The sequence below is a fragment of the Crinia signifera genome, chromosome 6 (assembly GCF_055691185.1).
Source record: "Crinia signifera chromosome 6, ASM5569118v1, whole genome shotgun sequence".
Taxonomy (NCBI): Eukaryota; Metazoa; Chordata; class Amphibia; order Anura; family Myobatrachidae; genus Crinia; species Crinia signifera.
In genome coordinates, this window is record NC_139222.1 from 139,781,453 (window position 1) to 139,796,350 (window position 14,898).

At 42.9% G+C, this 14,898-nt stretch overlaps 1 protein-coding gene across 5 annotated transcripts in view; it reads right to left on the reverse strand.

The window, feature by feature from the left end:
* SLC4A1 (solute carrier family 4 member 1 (Diego blood group)) overlaps positions 1–14,898 on the reverse strand; it is an 83,433-nt gene that overhangs the window by 13,413 nt on the left and 55,122 nt on the right. For all 5 annotated transcript variants that reach the window (XM_083147413.1, XM_083147411.1, XM_083147412.1 and 2 more), the window contains 8 exons: positions 10,628–10,808; positions 10,153–10,288; positions 8,245–8,320; positions 5,749–5,815; positions 4,262–4,446; positions 2,592–2,790; positions 1,496–1,699; positions 758–906 (listed from right to left, as the gene is read on the reverse strand). In XM_083147413.1, the coding sequence (XP_083003539.1) occupies positions 758–906; positions 1,496–1,699; positions 2,592–2,790; positions 4,262–4,446; positions 5,749–5,815; positions 8,245–8,320; positions 10,153–10,288; positions 10,628–10,808 (1,197 nt within the window). The remainder of the gene's footprint in view (positions 1–757; positions 907–1,495; positions 1,700–2,591; positions 2,791–4,261; positions 4,447–5,748; positions 5,816–8,244; positions 8,321–10,152; positions 10,289–10,627; positions 10,809–14,898) is intronic.

A 14,898-nucleotide genomic window follows, 5' to 3' on the forward strand; every position in this document is an offset into this window, starting at 1 on the left:
CACCTCCTAAAGTACATAACCACCAACTGACCAGATACTACCTATATGGGATGCGGTCATTTGTCAGACTGCATTTAGGTCTACAGTCATTAGGTCGACCCCACTAGGTCGACTGGCAGGAAGGTCGACCTGACTTAAGGTCGACATGGGCCAAGGTCGACATGACTTAAGGTCGAATTTGCATAAAGGTCGACATGAGGAAGGTCGACTGGTCATAAGGTCGACATGGGTTTTTCACTGTTTTTTTGAGCCGACATGTGCCGACAGGCAGTATTTCATGCCCTACCATCCACTAGGGCGTGGTGGCAGAATAAAATAGTGTGCCGAGCACAGCGAGGCACCGTGCCCGAAGCATAGCGAGCGAAGCGTGCGATGCGAGGGTCCGATTCTCATTGCCAACTGTGTCCATGTCGACTGTGTCGACATTCGAATAAAAAACAGTGAAAAACCCATGTCGACCTTATGACCAGTCGACCTTCCTCATGTTGACCTTTATGCAAATTCGACCTTAAGTCATGTCGACCTTGACCCATGTCGACCTTAAGTCAGGTCGACCTTCCTGCCAGTCGACCTAGTGCGGTCGAACTAATGACTGTAGACCTAAATGCAGTCTGACGAATGATCCCATTCCACCTATATACCCACACTGAGCCTGTGGACACTCCCATCATATATATATATATATATATATATATATATATATATATACACACATAAAGAAATGTATACATAAAAGAGAATATATTGTTAGACTTACATTAAAAAAAGCCTCTTCGAAGACAAGGAGAGGTCCAGAGAAACCAAGAATGAGGAGGGGCTGGGCGCCCAGGAGGCAGAAGACTATACTCTGGAGTGCGGTGGACACCATAAGTTCAGGCACACCCATCCAGTTCTGTGTCTTCTGAGCTGAACAGTGAGAGGTAAAATGTTTCATTTCCAAAGCCAGTCTTTTGTGCACATAAAGATTATTACCCTTTCCTGTGTAATTGTACCACTTAATACTAAATGTTAATACTGTCTCTGTATCTCTGTAGCAATGTCAAGAGAGTTACGAGTATTGAGGGTCCACAATCTGGTACTGTAGTAAGATTATGTGATTAGAGTACATTAATATTATTTTATTATGTTTTGTTAAGCAGAAAACAATACCCACCACTATTATAACCTAACACCAAGATGATTTCCTCAAAGCATATAGTATACAAGATATTTACTCAACAAAGCTTAAGTAGTTCTTATTAATGGTTAGGTTGCCACAGAGAGTGGCATATACCACACAGGAAATCAGCAACTAAATTATGAATACATTATTCCTTCAAACAGTGGCTGATAGGACCCATCTCAGTCTTTAAGCTTAAGAACAGAAGTTCTGACTTTCACTTGTAATATAATTAAGCAACATACTGCTCTTTATACTAATATGAACACCGGTTGGTTGATTGGTAATGCTTATTGATCTTGCCAAAGTACCCAGGTGCTCATGTCAGATACTTACCCATTAGACCTCCAAATGTGATAGCAGGTGACAGGGCAGCAAAGTAGATGAAGATAACAGCAGCCAGGCACTGTGGGTTAAGGGCATCACGAATATCACTGAGATACTTAGGGTAACGTCTTTTGATATCACGTACCAGCCCACCAAATGGCTTGCCTGTTCTTTCCAGTGGGTCCTCTGCAGGTTCTTCTTTCGATTTTCCTTCTATGGTACAGATGGCCAGTTACAAAAGAGATAGGCAATTCTAAGGAGTGCCGTGCTAGAATATAACCATGAGATCATCTTCGTTAAAATATAGTATATGGAGATGTACAGGTTCCCTGGTTCTGTGTCTGTTATATGTAAGTAATGAGATGTGTGGGTGCAGTGTAAGTGGCACAGGTTACATGTATGGTAGGCTTTAGTTAACAGATTTGGGGGTCGATCCTATTAACCCCTAAGGGTACGAGTTGCTGTTCTAATGCTGAAAATGGCACCCAAATTAACCCTAACTCGCAACCTTTCGTAGGGCCGAATTCACTGAATATTGCTCGCACCCCTATGGAGGTGCAAGAATTTTTCAGCGAATTGGGCCTGCCGTAAATTGCGCCTGGTGTCGTGATGATTCGCAACTCGTGAATCATTGGCACCGTTCGAGGGTAATAGGATCGACCCCTTGCAGTAAGAGCCTGACTGAGAGAGGGAGGGAATTCCATAAGAGGGTAGCTGCACATTATAGGTCTTGTGTAATGGAGTGATATGTGGTTATCAGAGATGATGTAAGGTGCATGTCTAGTATTTCAATATGAGGATTGAGATGTATGAATGGGTGATGTTGAAGGCTTTGTAGATGAGGGTATTTCATATGAATGGGATATGGCCAGTAGGTATTTGCAATTGTAGGGTCATGTGCCAGTCATTGATTGGCGAAGGAGGACAGTTTGATAAATGCCAGATAGGGGATGGATGCAATAATCAAGGTGATAGAGATGTCAAGGTGGATAATAAGCTTTGCTTGCATTCAGCTCCAGAATGGGGAAAATTCATATAGTAAAAAACTTAAGGTGTATTTTTATGCATTAGTGACCTGGAGGCCATTTTATAGTGTGCCATTTACCTTTGTGTCCACCAGGCACTACTTTCACTTCCCGATATCTCTTCCTCAGCAGGTTCTGTTGGACTGGTAACAGTTCCTTTAGTAACTGCTCATTGTTAGTGTCACTGGGAGGAAGAACTATACAATAATCCAGGAAGTCATCAATGGAATGCAAGACATCCTGGCGTGCACCAGCCAGGTACATATCAGAACGGAAGACCTAAGAGCGCAAGGTAAGAAAAAAAAAATAAGAATGATGAAGTAATGAATAATTACAATATACATTATTGTTGTCCAATTCAGTTAACTTTAATGAATTGTTTTATAGATATAATCTTGCATTATTGGCTTAATGCCAGTGGCGGCCCTTACCTTATTAAGGAAGGGGTGCTGCCTCTGGCCGCAGCGGGGGTACCTTGATTCAGGCCCCCTTTAGTCCCGTCCCCGGCTCCTGAGCTGTGATGACAGGCGCCGGAACTGGCGCATGCACAATACAAACATGTGTACTGCGCATGCGGGCAGCTTCTATGGGCTGCTTGGGCAACAGCCCATAGAAGCAATCTTGGTCCCGGCGCCTGTTCAATACAAATGACAGGCACCGGGACCAGTGCGTGTGCAGTACGTTTTTGCACGGCAGCTCGCACAAAGGCGTCCCTTAGGGAGGGAACACCTCCCAATGGGACTGCCTTTGTGACTGGCAGGTTGGACTTCCAATTGAAAGTCACTGCCTGTCACAGTGACGCCTGTGCTGTCTCACAGAGCTGACATATAGGGGGAAATTTACTTAAGGAAATGTGTAAAAAATAGGTGTAAAAATAGGTGTATTTGTATCCAGAAATACACTTATTTTTGACATTTTCTATCCCGAAAATACGGCAATTCGTATTGATAGCACATCAATAGGAATTGCCGTATTTTCGGGATAGAAAATGTCAAAAATGTGTTTATTTCTGGATACAAATACACCTATTTTTTTACAAATTTTCTTTAGTAAATTTCCCCCATAATGACAGTGGCAGTCTACAGAGAGAATAGCAGATCCGAGTTATAGTCAAAGGCATACAAAAACCTATTTACATGGACAATAGTATCAAAAGATTGCTGAAAAGCAAAGGAAAATAAGTTAGAACAATATATTTATAAACCAATAAAAGATTAGTTTTCATGTTTTTAGGGTTATGGATAGGTTGCGTTTAGTGGGATAGGATGTGGTAATGTTAGGTTAGGTTTAGGGTTAATCATCTCGCCAATGCAAATCCACATGGTCAGCATGCCAAATGCCAACATTCAGAATGTCATTGTGAATGACAACCTCCTGTCCATGTTCACATTCAGAATGAGAACATTCAGAACAGCTCAACATTCTTGTCAACATCCTAAACATTGACATTTTGTACCACATATAATATACAATCATCAGTGGTCCCTCCACCGGTATATACACTACCCCTTTGAACTTGAAATGTAAGTGTTGGAGGGGTCACCACTTCCCTTGTGTGTCTCACCTTAAGCTGCTCTGTGTGCAAAATCATATGTTCATTTTGTACTACATACCCTAACAAAGATTATTACAGTAGAAATCAGTAATAGCAGCTTAAGTTTGACTTTGTAGGTCTAGGTTGGCTTTATAGGTCTAGTTTGGCTTTATAGGTTTAGGTTGGCTTTATAGGTGTAGATTTCCAGCTACTCACTCTCTCAGCCATCATGGTGGACACAGCCCTTCCCACTTCATGGAAGCTGGTGGAGGAATCTTGAGGACCAAGAAGAATGAAGAGGAACCTGACAGGCAGATCAACCTCAAGAACGGAGTCAAGGGGAACTGCTTCTTTCAAACGTACGAAAGCAAGAGTTGGGGTCTCCAGAAAGTCGGTGCAGCCTATGAAGTTGTAAGATGGTGAGGGAGACAATGGAATGATGTACATGGTGTTCAGGAAAGGGCAAGGCTAAGGATAACATGAGGAAGACATGGAAAATGATTGACATCTATGGTATGGAAGGTAGTGAGAAAAGAGATAAAAAAGGAAGTATAGATTAAGGAAAGTTGACAGACATTATATAACACCACAATAATGTTCATTGTTTCCCAGAATACATTGGTTCTAGAACTAATGCTCCGTTTATAAATATTTTCTTATTCTGAGCTGGTCACAGGGGTAAAGTATTGCTACAGACAATGTAAAATGAATGAGGGTACCAAAAAAATTATATTACCCAGTCAAGGGCTCTATATAGGCTTTTTGCATCACATCGAGAAGCCTTCATTATTTACATTGCATATTTGTTTTTCACCAACAAATTCATAACTAAAAGAAACCTACGAGTTAATTTCAAAGTTATATTGTTCCTCTTTGCAGAAACTGGAAAAGAAACTGAATGGACCTGAATTAATTCCAAAATCAAAGCTGTTCAAATTGCACTCAGAGAAGTAGAAAATATGATAACTTCTCATATATTTTAGCTTGCGCTGTGACATATTATAGGAGCATATTGAGTCATTGCAGTTTTGCATAAAAAGCAAAACTGTGACCGCTGTCTCTTAGGTAGACGGACTTTGTAGGCTGTGTGGCCCCAGACTTCAAAGTCTCTCCCCACGATGTGACTGCAATGTAATTCCAATTGCATGGCAGATAAATAACTGTATCGCAGAAATGCCATGCAATAGCATCTCCTGTCTACGCAGGGCCTCCCTTTTCATATAACGTAGCTGCCCTAAATCTCCCAAACCACCCCTGTGTTGTCCTGACCACGTACCCCCAATGCCCAATTCTGCATCACCCCAGAATTTTATAAATAGAGATGTAATTGAGCATATTTATTGTTTTTTTCACTCTCTCTGATAAAGAAACATAGATCCAGCTGGAGAAACTCAATGTGTCTCTCTCTACACCGTAATTAGATAACAGGTTCCACAGGACCCAGACAGCCAGCAGGGGAGGAGGAGATCCCTGGGTCATATACGGTTATCTCCTCCTACCTTCTATCTCTGATCGGGGAAGCTGTGTCAGTAGCTCTTGAAACCTGATACTCTTCTGCCTACACTGCATACTGTCCTGCTCACATTTTGGAGGTTCTGCTGCTGAACAAAAGGGAAAGCTAGTGATGTCAGTGTGCTTTGACTATGGTTCCAAGATGGATTGACCTGAATGCATAGAGAAGCTAGAGGACACTTAGTACTTACCCACCAAAACCAAAGAGGCTTCTGTATTCTCTGGTACTTGCTTGGCCAAATTCTCTTTCAGGAGTGCCTGTTAGGTAAGAGAAGATCAGAATGAAAAACCATATATAACAGACATCATGATCCATTCAAAAAAAATAAAAATAAAAATAAACATATTTTGAACCTATTCTGTTGCAAAGTAACATTAGGAAGTATTGCATGCTAACACACCACTCTTATGGGAGACTCATACCTGGCAAAAGGATAATTGATACCACATCTCTGATGTGATGAAGGTCTGTTAGATGTGCTGAGATGTGATTCTAGGGGTATTCTACAAGGGAGACATATGGCTGACCGGTGGTCAGAATACAATTGGAGTATGTCGCAGGGGACTAATGATGTGATATACAGTGTTATGTCCCGTTTACCCCCATAACTCCCACCTGGATTGGCCCTCCAGGAGACCCTGCAGGTGAGAGTTCAAATGTCGAAAACTGTGAATTAGGGGCAGATGCATCAGGCTTCAAAAAGTGATAAACAACCAGCCAATCAGCTCCAACCTGTCATTTTTCAAACCCAGCCTGTAACATAGGAGGTAGGAGCTGATTGGCTGGCTTTTTATCACTCTCCATTTTACCACTTTTTGGAGCTTGATACATCAGACCCTGAATGTGAGCTGCAGCCACAGAGTCTGCTGGATCATCACAATCAGTAATGCTATTCAATGGTAACATCTATTTCATTAAAACCTTGGGAATAAGACAAACCAAACCAAAGAAAGTTGTCCCTATTTTACTGCTGACCTTCCTCCTGGGTCCTTTGGTATATACTAGTAACAGATGATGTAGCGCCAATTAAATATGTGAGGGCTGCTTATTACCCCTTCCTAACAATTTTTACTTTACATTACACAGGGAAGACAAAAAGACGAGTTGCAGGAGAAGATATGAGACCCAGATCATCATGTTTTGGAGAACTGGGCAAGTGGCAGACATTGGCCCTGAAATTATAACTGTAAATTCGGACCAGAAGATAACTGGGGAGACCAGCTAGGGCAGCTACAATGAGTTCTAATAGTTCCACAACAAGGGCATCTACCTGAAATTGTGTAGCTGTCAGAACTCATTTCTGTAGCTGTCTTTGCTGGTGTCCGACATTTTTCTTCCACCTCTGCCTAGCACCATCAATAAAATTCAATTTCCCTTACATTGCCTCAATTGCATTTATTGCACTCACAGTAACATGGCAGTTCCTTTTGGAAAATACAATTCCTCATAGCCATTATATATATTATACCTAAGTATGGTGACAGAAGGCTGCCCATTCGCAGGGCTGGGAATACACAGGCCTGACAAAGGCCAGTGTAACATTAGTTTGTTTGTACTATTTTGTGTTCCTATATTTTGTACAGTGTAAATGAGTGCACTATTGCCTGAGTGAACCAGGTCAAAAGATTTGGCTGTAGATCATTTGTATCTTTGAACAAGTAGATTAGCAACATTGCCAAATTAAATTGCTTTTTGGGATGTGAGTACCCAACCCCCCCCCCCTCCCCCCGCCCCATAGGGGTACAGGGAAAATCCCTGGTGGCCCCAATGACTGGGAGACCCACCCTTTTCCTCTTATGTCAGCTTCATGACAGTGCTCTCAAATGCAACATTGTTACTCTACTAGTAAGCATGCTCGAAGCAAATGCTTCGAAAGCTAGTCTGCTACCTTGTGATTGCCTCTGTGTTTGTGCATGTGTGAGAGAGAAAGATATGTAGTTTCACTCACTGCCAACAGATGGCAGTGTTTCAGAGACACACAATCAGACATTAGACAAATATATAAATGAATAGAGGGTCAGTAACAGGGTTTCTATTGGCTGTCCATATCTCTGAGGACTGGTCTTACCTCATTGTAATGTGCCAAGTCCCTCAAGCATGGGCCCTTACCACTGTACTCCCCCAGTGGGACCTTTATGCCCCATTCTGACACTTCTTATGAATACTGGTTCTGCCAAGAAAATAGATGCCTTCACTGTAGAGATGTGGGCAGGGCCGGCTCTACAATTGAGCTGCATAAGGCACCAGCATTGGCACGGGGGTATGTTTCTGAGAGAGAGAGAGCTACTATTTGTACGTAACGCAGCTTTTGTACTTCCACCCTTCCCCCCGGTGGCACTAGAGAGCAGGTAGAGGTGGTGGGGCTGGGGTAAGGGGAGGGGGGGTTGTGGCTGAAGATTTGCCTAGGGTGCATTCAAACCTTGCACCAGCCCTGGATGGGGGATGCAGAAAATCATGTCATCGCTAATTACTCAATTATCAAGCCCCTTCACAACACACTTCACTGCAGAAGTAGGCAGCATCCAGGAGGCTGGTCTACTCTCTCGGAAGTCTGGTAGAACTTGCCACAGCACAGATGTCTCCCATCGCCTATTCGGTGTGAATAGGCGAGCACGACTTACAATTTGTGGAGAAAAGCCAGCAGTTTTATGTTGTGGGCAATCTCTCCCTAAATGTGGCCTCTTACCTTCTGCTGAATTGTTTTCATCTCTACCTGATGTAACAGAGGTTGTCCGCTCTCAGGGTCCCCCTCATCTGGATGACTGTGGGCATAAAAAATGTTGTCATGACGTATTATTAGGATTAAGTCAGGAACCATTTCCGTAAGACATTATGTTTACACAACAGATACAAATATCTCTAAAAATAGGAGTGAGTTATGTTTAGAGACTTGCAGACTGATGATCCAGACAAAGGCATATTTATTACCTGTGTCATGAAAGATGTTAATACATTTGGAGATTATTAAAGGGAAACGATGCAAAAGACCGATGTTTGGCTACTGCACATGCGCAGAATGATTTATGAGCATATGCAAGCTCCATGGGCAAACGGACTATGTACAGTTGCCGATCTATTCGCATGGAGCAGTGCAGGCAGGGGGGGTGGAATGGAGGGCCCAGGTGTCACCCATAGGAACGCTAAGCATTTCATGGGCGTACCCAAGGAAACATTGGTGATCTCATGGGAATTCGGGTGGGACGTGGGTTGTCCGGGGCGGGAGGCTGTCACATGATGTCAGACGCCCTCCCATCTTTGGCCGAATGCCCACAAATATAAGTCAGTCTCCACTGACTTATATTTGTGTGCCCTGGAGAAATCATTCGATGGTCGGTGACCATCGAATGATTTCTCCGGCACTTGGGACATGTGAGGGGATATGGCGGCGGTGGGGGTGGGTGGCGATTCGGCAGGGCAGGCCATCTGGGACTCAGCAAGCTGCAAGCTTTGCAACTTACCGAGTCAACCAGAATCCAGGCCCATATGTATAGTGGCATGTGTACCTTTAACCGCCAAAGGTTAAGAATGTGAGAGCGTATATGTTCTACTTACACCACTGCATAAAATGGTTGTAAAATATAAATAATAATAATAATAATTATGATTTCTATTTTCAGGAACCCTTTTTAATATGTAACCAGTTTGTAACTGAGGTTTAGTGATAACTTATGCATTGTCTGCAAATACATCATTGTTCTGTATACAAGGTAAATAGGACAACATGCACAAGGTCGTCCAGGACAAAAGATTTACACACGGAAAAGTTTAACATGACAATGGTCGACACATGATAAGGTCCACATGAGTTTTGATCCTTCTGATATCACTAAAGGGGTTGTGGCTTTTCTGAGGATGCCCCTGATTACCTTATGCCAGGGTCTGCCGGGTGCCCCAGCCAAGTACTGCAGGTTAATTTTACACTGCCGCACCTGACTCCTGATACTGCAGAGGAGTCAACATTTTTTTATCCCCCCCCCCCCCCTAGACTCAGAAGTGTCCCGCACCACTGGCTGCCTCATCTAGTCACATAGACATATCTTACTGGGGTCAGTGGGATGTGCAGAAAGAGAAAATATATGAAATGTATGCACTGTGTATGATAGTTTACTGTGTAACATGGGTTAATATGTAAGCTAGTGCCTATTGGAAGTCCTACATGCCAGTCACCCGCAGATAGGCAGGCCCATTGGCAGGTATTTCTATCCTCTGGAACTGCCAGACAAGGCTGCAATTAGAAGAGAGCTGGCTTCCTATAGAAACCACTCCCTGCCTGCTCATTAGACCTAGCAGCATCTACTGGTGGCAGCCAAAGCAGTCTATAGTACTGGGCATTTGTACATGTGCAGTCAAGCTGCTTCTTGTGCACATGTGCTGGTCCCAGTGTCTGTCAGTTCCATTGCGCACGTACTAGGACCCAGCCAGTGGCAGGGGTGATCCTCTCCTCCTATGCACCAGGCAACATGGCCAGTGGCAGCCTCCATCCTCCACAAAGGTAGCAGCCACCTCTGGTTACAGCTATACAGCTTGACTACGAGACTGACAGTTACATGGATTCACTTGTCTGAAACCTCAATTGAACAATTGCCAATAGTACCTGTGACGCAGGAGAAGTGCCCGCAATACCTCCTCTCTATAATCAGGCTTTAGATGTTGGTCATAAATCAACTGATCAATAACTTGGCAGCAGATTCCAGGGAGAGTTTTTTCTGCAAGGTCAAGGATCACTGTACCTGTAGATAAAGCACCATTTATGAGAGGTGGCATCATTTTCTTTTTTTGGAGCAACAACAAAAATATATCATACAGGGTCAAGAAGAAGCACATTAGAAAATCCATATCAGTGGCTAATACAGTAGTTGAACATATTGGAGAGTCATACATAACATAGCAATAAGAATAGTAACAACAGAACAGGCTGGCAGCCATACACCCCGACTCACACCTCCTTCTACTCCCGTACACTTTACTCAAAAGAGTCTATATTGAAAAAACAAAGAAAGATCAAGCCTATGATGAAGGGAGGTTCGCAGGAGGTGGCATCATTTAAAGTTACATGAGATGACAAGTACCATTTTTCAAGACTGAAGGAAGCTTCTGAAGGCTTCGGAAAGTGAGGTAGGAGAGGTGAGGTTGACTCCACTGTTTGAGATCATCCTGGTAGCCCTCTTCTGTCTTCAACCAGTGGGCTACCTCCACCCAATGCTTTTCTTTGTTGTGGTCCATAACTAACTCTTGCAACTCCACGTACGTCTGATAAAAAGGTAGAAGATGAATAGAAGAGATGGAAGAGAGGCAATCTGATAGTCAGTGGTGTCATTTGTATTAAGTTAAAGAAGGTATGGGAACGGGGGAAGGATATTGCAAAGGATATCTGTCAACTATACATATAGCAGTGGAGTCAATCCCTAGAATGCAGCCTATCAAATTAACATGAACCATTGGCATCACAAAGTCAAGTGTCATAGTTACTATTTCCTAGTCTGCATTCTAGTATATGACAGTTATGCACATGCACAGGATATAATAGTCAATGTTGTAGTTATTCCGATAAAAAAGACATAACTGCTTTTCTTACACTTTAATAACATACTGGTAATTAAAATTTAATTTACAGGCAAAGGTGTATAACAAGGAACATTTTACTGAGCCTTACTCTACATGCACACAGGATTTTATATCTGTTTATAGACCGTTTTTTATAAACACACTATAAACTTCCTTAAAATGTGTGCATATAAACACTATTCATCTAGGTAGACTTCAATACAGTATTCACTACACACACTTCAGCATTCCATTCATTACCCCTCCACCTACTTTTGCATAACTTACCCATAAAACTTTGAGTGAGGGTCAGGATGCAAAAAATGGGGGTGTACATCGCTTGCTGTAAACTCTCCATTGAGTGGATGGGGATACTTGCATAAAAAACATACACTCCATTTGTAATGCAGCAGTTCAGTAGTGGCGGAGAATGGGAGGACAAAATGGGCAATAGTGTGCTAAAGACATTCTGGCTAAACCTGAAAATCTGACTGCTGTTATACCAGTACTATGCATTATAATGTAGGTCTGAGATTGGGAACAAGATAAGTCACTGTTGCAGGTCGGAATGAGTTCCAAAACAGTGAGTTATCTGGTCAGAGCAAGCGAGTAGTAACATTACATACTGCTGGCAGCATATTTAACAGGACTGACTTATATATTTTTAAAACACAAAACAATATCATCTATGTCAGTAGATTCAATACATTCCTCATTATGAAGTTGACATATTCCTGCTATTTATTTTCATTTACATGCCTTAGTAGTCTGAAAAAAATCAGTCACTCCAAGTTACAATAGACAAAAACTATGAAACTGATAAATACAGTCAGTGGTTTATTAAGTACACCTTCCTAGTACCGGGTGGGACCTGTATTTACCCCCAGAATGGCCTTAATTTGTTTTGTTATGCATTCAACAATATGTTACAAACACTTTAGAGATTCTAGTTCATCATAACATGAACACATCTCATAGATGCTGCAGATTTGACAACTACCCTTCACCACAACCATGGCCATTGCTGTTGGGCCCAACGGCTTATGGGGCCCACCTCTCTGACCTGACTCAAATGCATCCAATTCATAAAGTTATCTACCAGGTTGTTGAAATTGTATGCTAAACCCTGTGTAGAATAAACTGGGGACACTACAATGTGATGTAAAATTATCTGGTGCCAATGTGTGGTAAAATGTGAACTAGGGCACTACCAAAGGGTATAACATTTACTAGGGCACTACTTTGAGGCATGAAATGTAAACCTACTTCGGAGAGAGGTGCTTCTGTAGATGAATTGGAAGGGCATGTCAGTAAAAACACATCCAAAGAGTGCTCTATTGGGTTGATATCTCTGGTTACTGTGAAGACCTTTCTAGTACATTGTGGGGGTTATTCAGAGTTGACTGCTAATGTGTGAATTCGCAATTCGTTTGATTATGGAATGACTGGGCATGCGCACGGATCGTACTACACAAGCCAAAATAGTGACAGAAATAGTAAAAATATCTAATCACAATCACCTCGCAATTTGAGGGGCAGGAAATCAGCGTTTGGGGGTCGAAACCTGCAATTTTCTGGGAGTGGCAGAAAAAGTGCAGGTGTGCCCAGGTGTTTAAAGGGAGGTTGTGTGACATTAGCACTGGACTTGATCAGCCTGTCTCTGTCACATAGGGCCTTATTCTGCTTGGTGCGGTCCGTTCTGAATTCTTTCGGAGGGTGCATTTTAGCCGTCTGCGCATGCGTAGGCAACGCAATGCACATGTGCAACGTAGTGTCTCCTCACTCCTTCTCGCCAATACCGTCCAGAAATGTGCACCCGATTGGCTCCGGAAATATTGGAAATATGGGCGTAATATGGGCGTCATGTGGGCGTACACAAGGGTGCGGTTTCAAAGTGGGCAAAACTGGGCGTAAATCTGGGCGTACACGTGGGAGTGCACGAAATGTGGTAGGCGTGCATTCGGACAGGACACCGACTGCAAGCGAACCAACTCGCATGAAATATGCGGTGTCCATAAGCAAGTTTCAGTTTGCGGAGAGCACTTGTTCATGCGCTAGGCATTCGGTTCGCCCAATTAGTACGCCCGCACCTGAAGCACTCTCAGCTGACCACAATACAATCCACTCCTCTACTCATTAGTGATTAATTACACTCTTTTCACAGGTTCAATTGGAACCACTAAGACAGGAAAAGGGGCAACAATGAAGTAATACCACTTAACATGATGTAAGGGTTAATCTAAAGTGCTAGTAATGTGTTTAAGTATCAATTAGGAATTAATTGATTACATTTAAAAATAATCAATTTGTTATGAGGTTGGCTAATTGGATAAGTGTGTCATGTTGCAGAAGCATGAGTTCCGAATAGAGTAGTGAGGTTTGCGGAAATACAGCAACTCAGTGCGTACGGCCAGCTTCCCGTCCGTTCGGACGCTGTAAGACCGTGCAGAATCTTTGTGTTCCCACCACACACGCACGTTTGGATGTAGTCCGAAGACACTCCCTCTTCTTAGTGAGTCCGTCCGAAGGGATGCGGACGACCTGTTGGCGTGTATTCTTAGAATGTCTGCATGGCGTGGTGTTCGGTCATTTCCGAAAGAATTCGGAATGGACCGCAATTACCAGAATAAGGCCCATAGTTATAGAAGGGCCAGACCTATTCACATTTGCACAGACTGGGAAAATCATTTGATGGGGAGTAAATTTCAAATACTTGTGCAGAAGGATTCCGGATTGCGAAATTTTCCCAGTTCTCTCGCAGATTTACATAGGGCGGGTTTTCACCGTGTCTGGGCAGCAGCTGTCTACTTGCAGTTATCTGCAAATCAGGTCTGAATCAGGCCCCGTATTGATTGTCAGTTTTGTGGAACAGGTATACATAAAAAAAAGTGTCCAATAAGTGTATAGGAGCTGTTAAAATTTATGGCCAATGTCAACTTTAGAACCACCCTTTCATTGCATTGATATATTTTATTTAATCCCATATAACTGATAGCTGTTTGGTCATATTTATGTCTTAAATAGATCATGAGCATGAGAGGACATTGGAATGGTCTTTTCTTTTATTTACATTGCTTGAAGAATGCCTACAGCCCCACCTCCTAGGTATGATGTCACCCCCAAGACTCATACTTCATCATCTGTGAGCTGGTGCAAAAATCATGTTTTTCTGCACAGTGAAAGCGGCTGTGACTACCAGTGCTGGCGAAACATATTGCGAACTGGGTTCATCCTGAGAGGCCATAGTCAAACCTAGGAGGTGTGGCCAATCCTCCACTGTAAAATAAATGAAATGCACTGTGCAAAGGGTGGTATTTGTCCTCCTTAACCTCTAACATTAGCCCCCTCTTTCCCCTGGAGCCCATGGTGAGAACATCTGCAAAATGCACCCCTTTCTCATTTTAACAATATAACAATTTGTTTTCCCAGTGCTCTACTAAACTAGGCACATCAGTAGTGTATATTCTAGAACCCGCTATCTTTGAAAACCCATGAAGTTCCTCTTCCCTGCCTGGGGTGTCGCTGTCTGCTGGAGTGCTTCTAGCACAGTGTGATCTGTATATCAGCACTGATATGCAAACCAGACCTGTGCTAGAAACACCACAGCAGACAGCGACACCCCAGGCAGGGAAGAGGAACTGCATGGGTTTTCAAAGATAGCGGGTGCTAGAATGTACACTACATCAGTGCTACGACTTCACCTTTGGCAAGGAGAAATGCTCTAGCCCTGTGTAACTCATCATCCAGTCCAAGTATTCAAAATTTGGCACAGTGCCACTATAGTTTTGCAATTCTC